Here is a 20,518-nt window from a genome sequence, read left to right on the forward strand (position 1 = left end):
GCAAAAATTACTTTTTATTGAACAAAAAGTCACTTTTGCTAAGCGCTGCTCTCTTAGATTATTTATATATATTTTTTATTATTTAATATTATAAATGTTAGATTTGTGCACAAATAAATACTAATTAAGTTCTTTTTTTTAAAAACAACAAAATAGCATGAAACTAATAAAAACTAATATATTTTTAAGATACATCCTCCGATTCTCTAAGAGTTTTGTTTGTTTGACTTTTGGATTAGAATTAAAATTACAGTTTTAAAATAGCTCTCACGACTACTGCTTTATGTGTTAATTGTTTTTACTAACTTTTAGTAACTTAATTTAACTAATTTATTATGAAAACTATATTTAGTATCGTTGTTGTGATATTTCATTGCTCAACGTTAATGGTGATGACCATAGTTGGTCAATAATGTCCGCCACTATGTCTGTGATGTTGATGTTCTCGTCGTCCTGAAGATTGATCACGGTATTCACTATTTCGGGAGCTACTTTTATGATGATGATGATGGTGACGTTTCTTTTCCCCTAAAATTGTAATAAAATATATTTGTATTACGTATAAATAAATATTAAATAAATATTATATATTAAATTATTTTATTTTAAGGTTTTTTCGTAGGCTATTAGGTAAATTAATTTTTTTAATAAAAACAAAACATTTTGGTTTTATATAATCATATTTTTAAATACAATTTTAATAAAATTAAATTATTTATTTATGTTTTGATTATATAAAAACAATATTGACGTAACAGCCAAACAAAAACATTAAAATGAAATAAAACCTTTTGTTCACTAAAATAAATGAATTTTATATCAAATTGAAAAATTTGATATATATTAAGAAATATTTATAATATGTAACATTTTCTAAATATTACATAAACTGCATCATACCTTTTAAGCATGCATCTGATACAACCATTTCTGAATTATCTCTCATACCGTAATTATCACGACCGCATCTATAATTTTAATTTAAATAATACCATTTTTAATTATATTAAATAAATTTAAATAATTAAAATATACCATTAGTTTGTTTAATAATAATATTTAATTTAATTAATTTTGGTGGAATTTAATTTAATTTCAATTAATTTGGTTTAAATTAAATTAATTTAATTTAATTTAATTTAATTTAATTTAATTTAATTTAATTTAAATTAATTTATTTGATTTAATTGATTTAATTTTACTAATTTAATAATAGATTTATTTTTGAATTTGACTTAAAACCTCCATATTCACAACATAAGAGCGAAAGGACCAAAATATTAAATAAAATATAAAATATCTGTCTCTCTCTCTCTTATCCTTATCTTCCAGTGGATCATAGGGATATTTAGTTTATTTAATAATAAATTTATTTTTGAATTTGACTGAAAGGCTCCATATACACAACATAAGAGCGAAAGGACCAAAATATTAAATAAAATATATAATATCTCTCTCTCTTCTCATCACCCAGTGAAGCATAGGGCTTCCACAAATATAAATATTATATAAATTATAGTTATGTATATTATATTAATTCAATATAATCATGACAACACAGTGCTCAAAGTGCGATTTTACATATAATTTATATATAGGTGTAGACATGCTCCTGTATAGTGCATAGTGCTTAATATAATAATATTACTAATTTATATATAATTAAATTTATATAAATATAAATAATTTGTATAGCTATTCCTTTAAAAAAAAGAATATTTGATTATTTATTTAAAATTATTGTTGAGATTCCTGTGAGATTGTAACACAGATTTACTTTCTGATATATATGTATAAGTTTTGTTACCGATAACAGATTTGACTGTATGCGAATTGTTTTTTGATTCATCAAATTTAAAATTTGAATAGACATATGTGTCAAAGTAAACTCTAAACGGAAGAAACAGTCTGTCATAAAATTGTCAATATCTCTAGATCATGTAATTATTTTGGTTGAAGAAGCAAAAATCGGTAAAGTAGCTTTAACAGTTTGAATACATGTTATTATATTTGTATTATATGTACTCATATACATGGTATTTTCAAATTATAAGTTATAAATTTTCGAGGTTATCCCTTCATTCAATAAAAACGTTCTGGAGGGTGCTCGAACTTTAGTCCGCTTGGGAACATTCCATATACACATATATACTATATATGTATACATATATCTCTATTTATGTTTACATTATGCATTAATAGTAATATAAGTATTTGTTAGTTACGAACCCTTTCATTACTACCTTTTAAACTAACCTGTCAAGATTTTCTCTGGAACGTTGCATATTTTCACGCAAGTTATCACGTGAACGTGTCATACTAGGTGGGTCCAAAGTTTCTTTGCGGCGTAAAGCATTGTGTGAGCTATTTTTTGAAGCAGATTCATGTAAATTTTCCCAAGCTTGACGATAATAGCTAATAGAAAAATTAAACTTTATTTCATTCCTTATATATAATATACGAAACTGTAATGACATACCGGTTTAAACCATTTCTGGAGCCAGAAGTTGAGCTATCGAAGGATGCAACTGTATTGCAATCGGGTGAGGCACGATGGCGATAATGTTGTGTTGTACGATTTCTGTAAATATTAAAAAAAAGAAAATAATGTTTAATTTTCTATAATGTATGAAGATTTAAAAGGGACACAGAAAGGTTTTTCGAGCAAAAGTCAGTGTATATAGTGGAACTACGTGTAACCAGCACATGCGGCTTAATCAAAAAATTGTGTATATTGAAATATTGGGTGTAGAAGTGTTGATTGTATTTTAGTATATATATTCAATTAATTGAGTAAATAAAAAGTTAATCACAAAAAATGTATTGGACTAAAGTACGTTTTAATAAATCTTTTGACCATGCCCAGATTCTTAGAAATACATACATAAAACACTATATACTTTTGGTGATAATGATATATATTGAAAACGTGCATTTGGGTTTAGAACTGGTTTAGGTTTATTGATGAAAATGAAAACATATATAAGTGCATAAACAGCAAGGCGGCATTTGCATTAGAATTACTTTAATTTGATATTACAACACCAACAACAATTATAGAGAATTTAACTTCTTACGTGTTTCCAGTGTTTAACTTAATGGATATATGGCATTTGACTTGTACAAATGTTATCGATAAATACTCGTTTGTTATATTTCGATATATTTTATATCTTTGGCACTTTTTAATCGGTTTATTAAATTCATTTTGATCGTTTAATTATTTAAAACTAATTGCTTTTTTCTTAGAATTCGAGATTTTTACGTTTATTCGGTTTAAATTCGGATGAACTAAAGACGTCTGCTCTTGCTCCATAGCCACGTCCATATGTGCTTATTTCACGTCTACCCAGTTTTTGATCGTCAAATGGGAGCGCTAAGACACTATACCACATAGATGGTGGTTCGACTCTTGTACTCGAACTGTAACTTCGCAGGCTTTGATGATCATAGAAACGTAATGGGTTTATATAATCAGAACCTTTGAATTGTGATCTGGAAGCGGATATTGAGTAATTTTGCAGTTGAGATCTGTGGATATGATTGATATAGTGTTTTGCATTGTGCCGCCGTTTGCTGTTCGAGGTGCTAAATAAATACGATACACAACGAATGAGTACGATAGGCGGATTAGTAAGCGAAACTATATATAGTTATTATAAAATGATAGCGGGGGCAAGAAAAGGTTTTCATAAGAATAGATAAAAATATACAAGATTGCATGAATATATTATAAAATAACTAAAATTAAAGATATTTTTATCAAATTATTTCACAATTAGTCTAACGATTTTAAGGAGGCATGAAAGACTACTTAAGATCATTTTAATGATGTTTTTAAATAATAATTTTATAATAAGTCTAATTTAATAAATAAAAACCAATTATAAAAATTAAATTATATAAAAAAGAATTATATTAATTAAAATAATAAAAAAGTTTTGTTGTTGTAGTTATTACTGTTCGAAACTTCTCTAAAAATAAAAACCTAAAAGATCGAAGTCAGATTTTTTACTTTAAATATTATGAAGTTAATAACTTATTCGTATAAGTGATTTCACACATATTTTCAATTTAAGTTTTCAACAATCTTAAATATTAAGTTCAATATATTACATTTTTTAAAATTAAAAATCAAAATATTTTCCTCAACCCCAACCACCAATGGCAGTACGAGGTATTTAACTCTTTAAAAGCTTTCTAAATTCTTAATATAATCCCTTCAGCTTCAATAATTAGGATAATCAATACAACTCACTCACCTTCTGACTAAAATCACAATTGTGGTTATAACTGCCGCTAAGAAGACGAACGCACCAAAAGCACCCAAAGCCACAATAGCACCCAAATTCAATTTGGCTTCCTTGGTATCCTTGCGATTAGCATTATCAAGAGAGAATGGAACATTAACATTGGGCGATTGATTCTGTCGTATATTGACGCTATCGGCAATTTCATTATCCTGTGGATGTGCGTTGAGTATGATGGTTTGTGTGTCTCGTGTTGTCGTTTCAGTTGGTGAACTAGGACGTGTTTTTGTTGGTACACCGGCGGGAGATGTTGAAGTTGTCGGATATGAGGTAGTTGGTGCTTGATATGCAGGTGTTGTATTGGATTTCTTTGGAATAAGTATAGGTCGTAACGTACGACGTGGTGGGAATTCCTCACGTACGGTTCCCGGAACAACAAAGGTGACATCTTCATCTGATGATTCAGGAGCTGCGAAAATAATGTAATATACATAAATATTTATATATAAATATTAATCATGAATTGTTAAACACTTACTTTCACCATTGATTTCCACATGTGGTGTGGAGCTTGTTCCATGTGTTGTTGTGCTTGTTGTTGTTGTTGTCGGTGAAGGTTTATATGGTCGCTTCGTTGAAGATACAATTTTGGGTCTAAATGCTGTTGTTGATGGTATAGTAGGTGCTGCTGATGGAGTTGGTGGTATTGTTGATGGTTCCAATTTAATGCAACGCGGCAAAGCACTGCTCCATTGACCATTTGCCAAACAAGTAAGCATTTTTGGTCCTTCCAAACGATAACCAGGTGGACAACTGATTTCAGCTTGTGAACCATAATAGGTACCATTTGGTGCAGAAATAATTGTGCTATAATAATTGCCAGGAAGAGTGTCGCACTCCACAACTAATTGAAATTAAAAAATTTTATGGTTATTAATAAAGTTTCGATTGGAATATTTAATTAGATTACTTTCATGTATATAGATTATCCACCATATGTAGTTTTATAATTTACATATGGTTTAGGTTCACATACATAAGTGTATAGACTTGTAGTTTTTACTTACTTTCACAACGTGGTGGTGGACCATTCCAGCGCTCATCAAAATCACAAGTTAACAAAGCACGTCCAATCATCTCATAGCCTTCTTGACAGGAGTATTTCACAAGACTTAGGTAACCTACAGTGCCGTTGGTGAGTTCATATGAGCCATGTGGTATGGAAGCTGGTAAACCACATTCTATGTCTATAAAGAATTTATATCAAAATTGAATTACTTATTATTGAATAATATAAAATAATGATTATATTATTTTAAATTATAAATATATTAATACATATATTAAAATACACATGTAGAATAAAACTTAAATTATAAAGAATAGGCATTATACATATGCTAACATATGTTTGTACACATATATGTTTGTGCTTTACTACTGCATTAATTGTACTATAAGAAGTTGTTGGAAACATAAAAACCAATTTAATTAAGATTTCTTGACTTGAACGTGGAAGAAATCTTATATCAACTGATCGAGTATTGAATATTTTCATTGCGTTTCTTTGTGTGCAAAGTATTTAGTGATCGCTTTGAACTTGTGTTGTTTGTGTAATCTATCGTTTTACTTTGCGTGTAATCTATCATAAATAATTATTTTGTCTATGTTCTGATAATTCAGTTTTATACAAATTCTCATAACACAAATGCTCCAGCACCATATATTGTTCGAACATACTCGTGTGGCTGGTTGTATTCGAGCCAAATGCTCAGGTGTTTTTCTATATTGAACATAAAAATCTTCGAAGTTTTCAACAGCTTGCATTATATTAAAACCACTAGTCGTTATTCATAATTACGTTGGATTTAATATATAAAAGTATAGTATAGTTATTGTCATACTCGAACATAAAAATCAATTTTCGAAGATTCCAACAGCTTAAATTATATTTAAACTACTAGTCGTCATATATAATTACATTCGATTTCATATATAAAAGTTTACTTACATTTACAGATTGGAGGGAATTCATTGTAAAATCCGGTTTCTAAACAAGTTCGTGTTGTAGGTCCCACAAGCAAATGATTAGCATCGCAAGAATATTGTATTTGTGCACCAACTTCGAAACCATTCAAAGCAACCATTGTAGAGTTAGGTGGTTGTTCTGGGCGTCCACAAGTCTTTGGACGATGTTGACAAATGAAATTAAGTAAAGTATTACAATTGGTATCACTCCATAGCCAACCCTTGGCACCATCAAAACGTGCACAATCTTCATCACCACCAGGATGATTCCAGAAAGAAACTGTTACTTCATCACCATTAACCCATTTCCAAATATTACGATCAGTACCATCCCTCACTGCACCCATCCAGTACTGTGAACTAACATCGCTGCGATGACGACGCCACAATTCCCAACTAATGAATCCTTGTAATGCTGGATTACTTTCACTAATCAGTGTACCACCGCGTGAACGGCAAAATGACAACGAGTCCAAGAAGTTCAATGGTTGTCGATTATAGAAGATATAACATTTGCCATTATATGAGGCCAATGCACCTGGTGGCTGATCGCGGAATGTAGGACAACGTTCAATTGGCAATGCCTGATCCGTGTACACAAAAGCTTCACATATCGATAACTGATTTGGCGTGTTGTTTTCTAAATGTACAGACACAAATGCACCAGGCATTGGTGGATTGCATGGTAAGAAGAGTGGTTGCCCTTCTTCAAGCAAACCAGTAAAACGATTGCAAATTGGATTTGTGCCCAAGTCCGGACGATTGTTGCCCACACGTACGACAATTGTGGCTGGTTTATTGCCTGCAATAAAAGTGTAGAATATTTTAAAATTTATTGGTAATACAATTTTGCCGCTTATTAGAGTTCAACAAACTCAGCATCTAAACGTTGTACTAAGATGAACAGAGCTAGAGTCTAACATATTGTTTAGTTAAACTTTGTTTTGCCCACAATTTCAGTGAAAGTAATCATAAATTGTGTAAATCTTTCACAGCAAATTATGGTAACTGAAACCATATGCGTCGACCCGCGCAACCTCTTTTCTAACCACTGCCTTACTCAAGCCGCCGCTGTAGGCACGTAGTAGACATTTCGGGAAAATAAAATAAAAGCATTAATACAAAAATAAAAAATTAAAAGTTAAAAGTTAAAAAAAATTAAAAGAGGAAAAAATCACATAACAAGCTACGTTGTTGGCAGCATTGTTGCTGTTTTTTTTTGTTTCTGTTTTTGTTGTGAGTCAAGTGAAAGCATTTATGTTGCGAGTGCCTGCAACTGGGAAATACTTGCATACCGCAAATATAGGCGACCATGCATTTTGGCAACCCTTTTGGTATACTCGCATGGCTGTTCAAATGCGGCCGCACCGCTTATGCGAAGAGACCAGCTCGAAATCGAATTAGAGACATAAATTAGCTACTTGACGTGGGCTCTACCATGAACGGTACACAGCCGCGTCGGCTTTGTTTTTGGTAAGGTCAATGAATTTTCATTAAATTAAGTTATAAAGAGAAAAGATAGGTTGAGGCTGTTAAAATTTATAATTTTTTTAAATAAGCTAAAATTGGTTTTATTTATATTTCAAATTTCTTTGCTTTTATATTTAAATTCAATTCAATTATCTGTTTTAGCATCTGCTTTTTTAATGAGTTCATTTTATTTAATGCACCTTGTTTGGTTAGTTTCGTTCCTCGTTGGTTACTTACCACAACATGATTTTCCGAAATCCAAACGCACTAATTGCACCATGTATGGTTCCAGCAGATTTACATACCACCAGGGCGAACGCTCGGATTTTGTTAGCGAACATGTTTCAGGCGTGAAGAAAGCGGATGTTGAACCATCGATGGCTTTTTGCGGCGCTCCAGCACCTTCAGTTGAGATTTGCATAGGTGCTTTTCCGGCTGCAACATTGAGTACTGCAAAAAATAAGCATTTAAGTAAGGGTACGATTAGTTTTAAGTTGAAGTTTTCAAAGGAAATTACTAATTCGTATTTGTTTATGATTAAAAGACATGCTAATTGTAATAAGGAAGCTGTAGGTACTTAATAAGTAAATAAATTAAACATATGAATGAGCTTAATAATTTTTATATTAAAGTTAAAGGATTAGATCCGAATCAAGTTTTTGAGTTAGTGATTTGAAATTTTACACCGGAACTGTTGAGTAAATTAAGTTGAGTAATGGATGAAATTTGTTAATTATAATGTGTAACACCAGTAGAGGTGTTTCGATTAGAGCATTAAGTATAAAAAATAACTATTATTATTATTATTTATAATTATATATGCAATTTTTTTTTATTTTCAATTATCTGTATGTTGTTTTTTCCCTTGTGGTAACGCTTAGGTCTATGTGAGGCGCTTACAAGCCAGTTATTTAACTGTTAGTCTGAGGAATATTAAAGCTTTGTGGAGTTAATAAGAAAAATATATACCTAAACAGGCGATTGAAACACAATTACAATTAACATTGGTTACTAAGAAATTCACCCCCACTCGGTAGATACCTTGACGTAGTGGAGGCTTAATTATAAACACTCTTCCTGACTACGGGATTTCTATACGCTATATGTGTAATGAAAAGGGAACCTGATCCCGGTCTAGTTCTAAGTACAACAAAGAACTTCAAGTAGTCATACTATCTCGTAGTGTTTCAAACCATTTGTATAACCTAAGATAGCAGACCTAGTGACTGAATAATATTCGCAAGATAGTAAATTTATAATATTTTCAATCCACGTTATATATTGTCATAGATATTGACAATGTGGATTTAAAGCAATTATTTCATTTAACTCACAGTTGCTGCTGTGAGTACTCAGAGTTTCTTCACCAATAGTGATTCATCTATACACCTAACATAAAAATGAAATTTCTCTATCTTTAGGGACTCTTCTTGTTTATCCTGAACTGTTTCTACATACCACAAGTTCTTTAGATGAAAAAGTGGTTTTCAGTAGCATGTTGAGATTATTCGGATCTTAACAATGATCTACGTATATAAACGCAAACAGTTTGGTTGCCTAGTCCGCATTTCAATTGCTTGCGATATCACTATATCGACATCACTCTCAAATATACATAGTATCCAAAAACTGTTCTAGTTGTAAACTGAACTAAACTCAAGAACTTCAAAGCAGCTTAATTATGTCATGGAAATATATGACCTCTTCAGGTTAAACAACCTCTAGCCTTCGTAAGGTCAACAACTTTCCAAGAAAAAAACTACAATGAACAAGAAGTTTCTTAACGAAAACTGCTTTTTCTACTTCGTTACATATCTTGCAAGGGAAAGTCCAAGAGGTTAGGTACTTCACTAATAAAGAACCTCTCGACAATCAATTGTCTGTAAATGTTTTTTAGTTTAGTTTTTAAGTACACTATGATTAGTGTATTATTGATTTACTAAAATGTTTATCGATGAACATAAACAAATGAATACTTTAAAGTTAATAGTTAGTTTAATAGGTAGTAGGCAACTCATTGCTTAAACGTCATGAGAATATTTACATATAACCTTACTTAAATTTTCTATTTAAGCTTTCATTAAAGTTTTTCCACATATACTTATAGTTATTTTTTAATAATTATTTACGGTGCAAAAAGTAATATTTATTTAGGTATCTTTAAAGTGTAAGTATCTTTGAACAACTGAAATCCATGACCTTCTTTCCCTAACAAATGCCGTTTAAAAGTTTAATTAAATAAACATAAAATAATTTTCCTCAATTGTTAAGAAATATTTACGTTATTTAATATAATTACTGTGTGTAAATTTAGCTGAGAACTAAACAAAATATAATTTTTATTGTTTTTAATTTTTCATATTACAAACAATAAAAATTTGACAAGACCTTCGCATTTGCTGCTTCTTTAAATCGTTAGGCTTTTAACTCTTTTAAAAATTGTATCTTACAAAATATGTTATTTCAGATGGCACTAATGAATATATAAAGAAGAATTTCATAATTGGATGAAAGAATTCATTTTTAAGAAAAAAAATTTGTAGACACTAAAAACTAAGTTTTCACATCGTTTAATGTAATTATTCAGGGTTGTTAAAACAGCTATATGGATTTTTTTAAGTTAATTGAATAACTGCTTTATGAAAATTTAAATATAAGTATTATCTATTATTAGGAGTTGCAAATTATGTTTGGTTTATTTATTATAATGTATATAACAGTTGTTCGTTTTAGTCATAAACTTTTATAGAATAGGTTACATTATTACAGCGGTACTAGAAATACACATGAAATTTTCAGTCCATTGTTATCACACAAATCTGTAAGCTTCAAAAACCATTTCTAACCAATCACGTAGTTTTAAAGACTTTAAGCTCTGTAAGTAGTTAGAGGAGTTGATAATGTCGATAAGTTGAAAAGCAACCCTTTAAGATGGTGTTAAAACTGACTAACATGCTTTTACAATAAGTTCCTACCACTTTTGATCTATTTCTTCCTGTACTAAATAATGAAACAATAGATGTGGAGCACTGCATTCCTAATTATTATAATTATAATTCTTAAGGGATGTGGTACTGTGACCGTCAGGTCTATTGTGCCCGCTTCTGGGTTTAGAGTAGGTTTCTAAGCTTTGTTGCTTCAATAAAAAGTAGCATAGCACCGACTTTACAAAGTTTTATTGCCTCTTCTGTAATGGTTTACATTCCTCGGAGTTTATTCCGTTTGTGTATTAGCGTAGGGCATTTTTACAGAACATGTGTGGCTGATTCATCATTATCCTCACTGAGTGTACAGTTTGCATCCGTTAATATACCCAGGGTCGTAAGGTGGTATTTTAGTTCACAATGCTCTGTTAGGATTCCTGTGATGATTCTAAGTTTTTCTTTTGATTCGTAATTATAAACTATTAATTTAATTTCTATATTGGCAGTAGTGAATATGGAATAAGTCTTTTTAATAAAATCACAGAATCACATTGATCAATTCTTATCTTGTGAATATGAAATATATGAACATATGTTGACTCCTACATATTTGTAACTAAAAATTCAGCAATTTTATTTATCAATTAAAAATATTTTCAGGATTATATAATGGAAACAGTTTTATATAAAATTAGTGTACTAAACTGATTAAAAAGTTTTATAGATATTTATGTGCTATCATAGATTGGGGGTGGTACATATTCTACATCTTGACAGAGACTCCACTAAAATAGTTTGTTGTATTAAACAGCTATTTATGAAACAACAGAATATATGGTGGTGTATTCAATTAAAATACAATATATTACTAACAAGTAATTGATTTAAAGAAAATTGTTTTAAACCACCATATATTGTCACCCTTGAAGTATTCAGAATAATGTAAAAATATCTTCTAATTAAATTAATTTTCAACGTCCATTTTGACGAAAGAAACTGATTTCTTAACATAAACTATTATTTTCAAACTATAAACTATTTCAAAGTTAGAAGGATTCGAATAGAAATAAAAAGACAACAACAAATATTGTAGTTAATTTATTGAAATTTAGTTGACCATACAACGCTGTTTCGAGTATTGCTAAGTTCTTTTTAATTAGTTTTAAGTCCGTAGTATATAATTTGTTTGGACTGCAAGTGGGAGGCTTAGAACTCGTGCTTGTCAAATTTTTGTTGTTGTTTTTTCATTTCTATTTACACCCAACTTTAAAATAGTTTGCTTCCGTCATAAGATGCATCACTTTCGGCAAGAAAAAATCAACAAATTAAATTTATAAACTATTTCTTCTAACTAAATTTGGTACACTAGTAAGTAAATCCAGCCGTTATAAGAGTTGAGAAAACCTCGTTATCTATTATACAGTGTCATATATATATAGAAGTGATGAATAAAAAGGGTACAATATTCCACCTAGACATTGCGAGACCCCATAATTACTGCTAAGAATTGGATATGAACATGCTGATATCCAAGGCAATGAAATGGCAGACAAACCTGCAAGAAGAAACGTGCCCTTAAGAGTGTTAGGCCCAGAACCATTCTGTGGTCGAGGCAAAGGAACTCTATTCGTTCTTATGAACGGCGCAGAGGAAAAAGAAAGAAAACTTTATTGGGAAAGACTATCAAGGCTTTCACAATCTAAAATACTGTTATAATTAAAATTTAGCCTAAAGTCTCCGAGCACAACTGAAATGATAAAATATCAACATGATCATTATTTTTTTTTTTTTTCCTAACACCTGCCGGAGCTTAAGGTCTTAATTTTCTAAAATAATTGTAACTAATTTTTTATACAATAAAAGGGCACATGCTTGGCATTTCTCGCATAAATCTGTCGTTTTTTAAAAACAATAAATTAACCTGTTTCCACTACTGTTTTTGTATTTCGTTATTTACTTGTAAATATTTTAGTTAAATATTTTTTTTGTTATAAAAATTAAAAAGTGAAATTTCAACTTTTTCTTTCGTATCAACGGCAAATCACAATTTATCTTGGGTTGCATCTCTTAACTTAAAACTTAAAGCTGGAAGCGTTGAGCTGGTGCTGGTGCTGCTGCTGGTGCTGGTGCAAGATTAAAAACCAAATCAAATGCAGTTCGGAATTCATAATTTCTCGCATATATTTCAAGTGCGTTTTACAACAACAACAATAACAACAACAACAATAAATAAATAAAATTCAACACAAGATAAAAAATTAAAAAAATACTAATAATAATACTGATAAAGAAGAGATGAAATAAAACTAATTTATATATTTTGAATCGACACACAACTGTGTTGCAAGCACATAAGAAAATCTGTTGACACTGATTTTTTCGCGCTACGAGATACGAGTATCTTTCAGATACAAAAGCAAGTGCAAGATGTATGAGTGGATATGATAGAGTTGAGCTTGAGTTTCCACTTCCGTAACTAATTACTAACATAGATTGACATAGTTTTGTTTTAGATACATATAAAAGTATTTAGAGAGCAGAAAAAGTAAAATTTCATTAGTTAACATACGCCTGCCTTTCTGCATTTACATATATTGGTGCTATATAAAAATATATACAAAAAAAAAAAAGAAATATTTTAGGTAAAATTAAATTTTTAAATTGATTGTGAAGATCTTCGAGATAGATTTGTCATTAGCACGAAAATTAATGCAAAGACACAGAGTCTATGGCGAAACCTAAGCCTAAGCCTAACTATGGTGGATTAGACGACATCCGAGCAGCTTATGCAAGTAAAATATGAAAATTTTCTATTCGAAGAGTTAAATTTTTATTTATTTGTTTATTTTCTAAAAAAAAGTGAAATAATTTTTGGCAATTTTTTTTCACTGTTAATCTGCGGTTTAATCTCAATTTCACTTTTCAGTTTAATTGTTTTAATAATCAAAAAAAATAAATGTATTTTTGAATTTTATTTTTTGTACTCCAAATGCCTACAACTGCTTGAGTGTTTAACCGAATATGAATTATTCATATGTGCGGCAGAAGTCTGAGTTACACACACCTCGGAATTGTGTCACTTTCAACTTTTCGAAACGCCAAAATATTTCAACAAGAATTTGTGGAATTTTTGCTTCCCAGTTTTGTGACTGCAAGTGCGATTTAGTCGCACTTTACGCCGCCCGTGCGTTTCGCAGTACGTGTTCGAGCGTGGCTTTTATTTAACCGCAGCTCTGTTCATTTTAATTAAGTTTCACTTTCGCAAAGTTGCAGTGAATTTATGCATAAAGAATTACCTGACAGATTGATGCACTTTTCCGGCTTTTTTTTTCAACTTTTAATATGGCTTTTTACTGCTCTTGTGTGTTTCTTGTATAAACTCAATTATTATGAACTTTAACGGCAGAAAGTTTATAAGAAATGCATTAATTTTTAAAACAAATAAACAATAAATATTAAAAAATATAAATTTCTTTAAAAAAATTTGTTTTATATAGTATCTTATGATTGTAAGAAACATTTTCGTTAAAAGAGATGATTAAACGATGATTTTAAAAAAATTATACAAAGCGAAAATTATTTTTATAACACATTGGTTAGAAAATTTTTATTCTAACATAAGCCATAATTTTTTCTTTCAGAGTAGCGAAAAAATACTCGCAACTGACGAAAGAAAACATGTGAAGCAACAACAATGCTCTTAAAATCTTAAGAGTTACGTTTCAGTCGCAAAAATTTTTACGACTTAAGTTTTAGTGCAGCCAAATTAAAAAATCTGTCAATTGTGAATGTTCACTGCAAATATGTTGCAAAATACCAGTCATCCATTAAAATCATGTGACCATTTCATTTACTAGTAAATTAAAATATACAGTGCCTGGCTCTGAAAAGACTTTTCAAAATACCATGGTACTTTAGGACGAATAACATTCTCGGGGACCTCAAGATTGATCCCATCAAAAAATACATAAAGGATAGAGTCCTGAAATTATTTGCAAAAACTGACACACATATCAACACCGCGTTATCAAATCTCAGAATGGTTACAGGCTCCTCGTGGAGGTATGCAGATCTGAGTTCAATTATTTTTTAGTCTGATGAAGTGATAAACAATAAACTAGTCAAGGCGTAAAGAGGGGTTTTGAAAATACCTCGAGTTAAGAAAGAGTAAAAGTGCTCAAGTGCACTGGCTCAAAAAGCTTCAACATAATATATAAATACATTAATTTAAATATATAAGCTAAAAATGCTAAGCATTACCCTTCTTACATTCATTTTTTCTTTTATTTAAATTAATTAATTTTTAGTGTTTTCAATTTCTATATTTCATATTGTATACAACAACAACAACAAAAAGGTATATCAAGAATAAGCATTGAACATATTTTAAAAGTAATGCCAATTTGTTTCAACCAGACTTAATGCTGTTTTTTTACAACTCTAAAAGAAAAAATTTTGGCTATACTCGTATATACTTATTTATTCTTATTTTTTTACTTAAATTTATTTATTTGTAATATATTATATACATTTGAAGAGTAAATCTAGCACTTGAGGAAGCAATGACTCATATACATAAATGCAGGCCAGCAAAATATATCACTTAAAAATCTTTAAGGTATCAGAACATCCGGACATTTAACTTGATGGTAGTAACATTGAAGGGGATGATGTAAAAGATAAGATGGCCAGAAGAGGTTTTGTGATGGTCAAAAATGGAGTCAATATATTAATACAAACCCTAATGCGTTAACAGTTTGGCAGCATAGTTATAAACTAATCGCAAAGATTATGAGTTCGCTAGATCTCTATTGTTTAGATTAGTCAAAGATGGCACTCAAAATATTTTTGATTTCAATAAATCAGCAGCTTGTTTACTTACTAGAGTGCTAACAAGATACTGTGTGGATGCTTTAATGGTGATATATGCCAACAAATAGACTGTGAAAGGAGTTGGGAGTCCATTAGCTACTTACTATGGCTTACTATGGTTACGTACTACAGTAAAAGTTGTCTAGAAAGCCAAACAGAGATAAGGAAGGTAGATTTATAGGATTTTCTTAATTTTATCTAAAAGTCTATATAGGTTTTGGCTTTTGATATGTAAAGTCTTCACCACTTAATATTTGTTTATTGTGCCGTAATGTGAGTTCAAGTGCATGAAACCATAGATTTTATTGATAAAAAGCCCAAATATATAAGATTAGAATATTAACCTACGAATAATAAGTCTATTTTTATTGCGACAGAATTTTATACAATAATGATAATTAAATATTTAAAGCGAGTATAAAAAAATATAGAAAAAATTGAATTTACTTTAAAAATTTTAATTATCAATTGTAAGTTAGATATTGCAAATTTAATTAAAAATTTTATGTTTTCCTATATTTTTTATACTCAATTTAAATTTATATTAAACTTAACTAGTTTTACATAAACAAACATTTAAGTAGCTTATTAATAAGTTTTGGTCCACTAACACAAATTTGTTTTGATTTAATCTCTGGTTTTATTTCAAACCAATTAAAATATGCTGCAGATAATTAATTTATTCTTAAAACCAGTTTATAGAGTTTTTTTTTAATAGAGTCATCTATTATCTTTTAGCTAAAAAGAAAGTTTCCAAAATTTACTACTCAAATATAAAAAAGTTTATTACATTGATTAATAAATTTATGTGAAGTTCGAAGAGCTGATGTGGTTGTTATATAGATATGTGTGGAATATATAATATAATAATAAAAAAAAATGTTTTTTCTAAAAATTATGATATAAAACGAATTTGTTATAAAGAATAAAAATTACAGTAATAAATATGTTACCACTACGAATGTATCTTTCATTTACAATTCTTAGCACTAATGACAGTGGGCGCGAGTGAAGTATCTCAAGACTCAAGAATGTTTTTGATGGTATTGTGAATTATAAAATAAAATAATTAACGAAATCATCAGTAATAATTACCACAGATTGAACTGAAATTGACAAATCTTCTAACAATCATGCAAAAATCTATTAAAACGGAGAATTATAAAATTTCAAAAGCAATGAAAATTTTGTTGAATAACATAAATATAGTATTATATATATTTATACTCGTATATATATATAAATTAAAATATATATATATATAATGTACATAAATTTTAAGTAACTATTTTTTTTTTTGCGACCATACAATAATTAGCACAGCATAAATATTATTTAAAAATTTAATAAAATTAATAAAAAAAGTAATTAGTCATATATTGAAGCTCTCTTATATTTTAATTGCCTTTATTAGGATATTTTCAAAAAATTGATTTTATACTAAGATTAACTGAGATTTGTTATGGTGTGATAATGAAGACAAGACTATCACATATAAATATATATAAAGAAATTGCTTGATTATTTTAAAGAGTATGAATGAAATCAAATGAAAAATAATTAAAAAAATTTATTTCGAATTATAAATTGTTATTTCTAGATAAGAGTTTAATAGTTGTATATTGGAAGATATGATTACGGAATCATACATAGATAAGAATATTCATTTTTGAAAATACTAAATTAAAAAATATAAGGACCTAACTTTCTGTTTTAGGTGCACTAAACTAAATGCTAGTTATATATACATATGTAGAAAATATATATTATTTGTGTAAATATATACTATTCTAAATATATATTATTTGTCTTTTGTGAGAAATGCTATCCCACTTTTAAGTTAAAAAAAATTGATTAGAACTTCCAAAGACAAAATTAAATATGATTTCTTTTTTGAGTCAAATATTGGTTTTTTAGTGCAATTCGATTTTCCCGAGTATACGGTTTTAGCAACAGATTTTAGTAGAATTAAGTATTTTAAACACTTTTTTCCACTACACTACATGCCGATATCGCTTATTTCTCTAGATATCGTGAAGTAAATCTAATGTTAGCGAGTCTTCACCTCACATTAGTAATATATCTACAGAATCTTCAACTTTAAAAAAGTGTAAGATATAGCTAATAATAATCATTTTATGATGGCAACATATTTCTAATAAAATTAATCATTAATACGAAAGCTGGTCACGTTTCCGATTTTAGATAGCACCATTTAACATCTATGTAGAACTTCTGTGGCTTATCGGTGAAAGAGCCTAAGTGTTCCTCAGCAGTTTTTGCTACGTCAATTTATTACCAATAAAACAGTTTTGCAGAGAACACAAAAGGTGTTTAGATGCTGTAAGATCCGAGCAATACGGTAAATACATCAAAACTTCCTAACCAAGTACCGTTCATATAAAAAACATTGGTACATAAATATATATAAACATATATATATATATTATATAATAACATTACAAGCTATCTAAATGCAATTTTTACTAATAAAAAAAAAATAGAAACTTACGAAAATATGTTTAAGGCGTATCTTCACTGCCAGCTTAACTTATTATTGCATTGTCAGGTGAAAGACAGGCAGAAGCACTCCTCAACAGATTCTAGGTAATTTCCTTATATGAATTCTACTTTTCCGCACTGAATTCTAAGCATTTGAGTTACCAAATAATAACTAGGCACATCGACACTGTCAGTTCGTTGCACATGCAAACTCAGTCAACAACATTCACTTCACCTGCAATCCGCAAAAAGCCACATGCGGCCTCTAATCCACATCTAATGCACAGCTAGTTTTTCCGCTTTTCCCGTTCAACAGTACAGCATGTGCTGCACAAGCTTTTCATGCTTGACGCTGCCTACGTTGCTGTGTTGTAGTGTTGCACTGTTGCAGTGTTGCACTTACGATTGAAGCAGTGTTGCAAGGTTACTTTTACGCGTCAAACTTGCCGCAAAATATAGGCTACAATCGACTTTGTGTTATCCACTACTTCAGAATAGTTTTATTTCCTTGTGTCAATATCTTTTCGTTTGTTTTCTGTTGCTTGTTGTAGTCGCAAATGCAGTTGTTGTTTGTTGCTTGTTGGTTGGCTTAAGCGTGATTACTTATCTCTGAAATATCTCTTATTGAGTTGCTTGCAGTGGTGTGTGGTATTAGTGATTATTGTGCTATAGGCCATAATCAATTTTTGCTATTATACAATCCATAGACAGATTTCCATAAGTTAAGTAAGTAACAGCATTCACTATAAAGGAATAGTGAATGCCTTTCATACTTTAAAAATGCAAGGCATTGATTCTAACTATTTAGTAGAATCAGCTTCTTAATGCCTTCTAAGCCATTAGGTGCTTTGTTTTCTTAGCCGCCGGGCTTTATGCATGAAATATGTAATCATTTGTTTTAACAATGATAACGTGCTATGAACTTAGTGTGATGTGTTAATTGCAAATGTTTTCGAAGGTGTAAATTATCTAAGGCACATGACTGCAACAGCTGCAAGTGATAGAAATGTTTACCCTAACATAGTATTAAACATTTTTATGAGTTCAAATTACTATATTGCAGAGAGATTCCTTTAAGAAATTTGAGTTATTATGATAGAACTTTTATAGTTATGAAGCTTTAATTATTGTGATAAACTTGTGAAGCAGAACTGTGTATAGTAATTTAAGGTTAGATTATTTTTATTATTGCTAACTAACATCAAGCGAAACATGAAATTACTAAACAATTTTATATTAATAGTGCTTATGATTTAAAAGTTTGAATAATATTAAGTTAAAAGTAGAATTTTGGAAGAGTAGTGAACTACAACAACAAAAATTCTTTTTAAATCATTTTAATGGATTGAATTTTTGACTGACCACACAGCTATTTCGAATATTGCCAAATACCCATCTTCACTGGTCTTGGAATTATTTCTTAAATAATTCCTAAAATTCTTAAATAATTTTAAGAACACTAATAATGAGTATTTGTACAATACTTGACCATATACGTCAGTCAAAAATTCAGTTAATTAAAATAATATAAAAAATTGTTTGTTGTTGTAGTTCACTACTCTTCGTAATTTCTGTATTAAATAGCACAAATTCTATTAAGTAAAAACAGACAGTACTGTCATATTGACATTAAAATCAAATTTAAGATATTAGTTGGATATTATTTCTTGATTCTTGATTCTCTTCTTCTTGAGTTAGTGTTATTACGCACTTTTACTCTATAATGGTTGGGGGCTTATCTTTACCCCACACTAGGCTTTAACTAGGCTAAAAAAAAAATCACATCATTTATTTGTCTTTTAGTTGATGACGGACCTTAAATCAGCATATCTTCCTGAGAGTCCAGAAGTGGACTTGAGGATTGTTAGGGCGGGGTTGAAGAGTTGGATGAAGAGTATGGACAGAACAAAACTATTAAATACATAGGTATGTCACATGTTGTGTTATAGGCTTGATAACATATGTTAGTCTAATCGAATCTTCAACTGCATTATGATTTGACTGTATGCATATTTATTTCCTGTTGTAGGTCTTATATATATGACGCTTAAAAACCGGTTTTATTAATTACTTTCACATAAGAGAAACTTATCTATTTATTTCTTATTTATTTTATTTTTATGTTTATGTAATAATTATGTACAAAAATTATATAAAAATTTTTATAAAAATTTAAAAATTCCTAATATCACATATATTCGTTTAAATAATTTAATAGCTATTTCAGTTAATCGATTACTTAAAAACCGAGATTTGGCCGAATTACATTCAATTTTTTCATAGCATAATAGTCTGTATTTCATAAATGTTCATCATAATCAATAAAATAATTTTTATATATTTATATACATTATACATTATACATTTGACATTTACAGCATCATTTTTCATTTTTTTCTCTTACTATTTTTATATATATAAATCAGACTTATTATGATTTTTAAGTCTAATAAAATTTTTAATTATCAATCA

The 20,518-nt window shown here is 29.3% G+C and overlaps 1 protein-coding gene across 2 annotated transcripts in view; it reads right to left on the reverse strand.

Annotated features, from left to right (window-relative positions):
- Positions 1-202: 202 nt before the first annotated feature.
- LOC119670829 overlaps positions 203-20,518 on the reverse strand; it is a 146,531-nt gene continuing 126,215 nt past the window's right edge. The window contains exons 3-11 of one of the 2 annotated variants that reach the window (XM_038081250.1): positions 7,986-8,198; positions 6,262-7,080; positions 5,318-5,497; positions 4,789-5,154; positions 4,263-4,719; positions 2,480-2,581; positions 2,257-2,415; positions 901-968; positions 203-528 (exon numbers count right to left, since the gene is read on the reverse strand). In XM_038081250.1, coding sequence (XP_037937178.1) covers positions 407-528; positions 901-968; positions 2,257-2,415; positions 2,480-2,581; positions 4,263-4,719; positions 4,789-5,154; positions 5,318-5,497; positions 6,262-7,080; positions 7,986-8,198 — 2,486 coding nt within the window. In that variant the 3' untranslated portion in view covers positions 203-406. Of the gene's footprint in view, positions 529-900; positions 969-2,256; positions 2,416-2,479; positions 2,582-3,196; positions 3,589-4,262; positions 4,720-4,788; positions 5,155-5,317; positions 5,498-6,261; positions 7,081-7,985; positions 8,199-20,518 lie in introns of those variants that run through there. The other variant, XM_038081251.1, reaches the window with a different exon arrangement.

Source organism: Teleopsis dalmanni, chromosome 1 (genome assembly GCF_002237135.1).
Source record: "Teleopsis dalmanni isolate 2A chromosome 1, ASM223713v2, whole genome shotgun sequence".
NCBI classification, from domain to species: domain Eukaryota; kingdom Metazoa; phylum Arthropoda; class Insecta; order Diptera; family Diopsidae; genus Teleopsis; species Teleopsis dalmanni.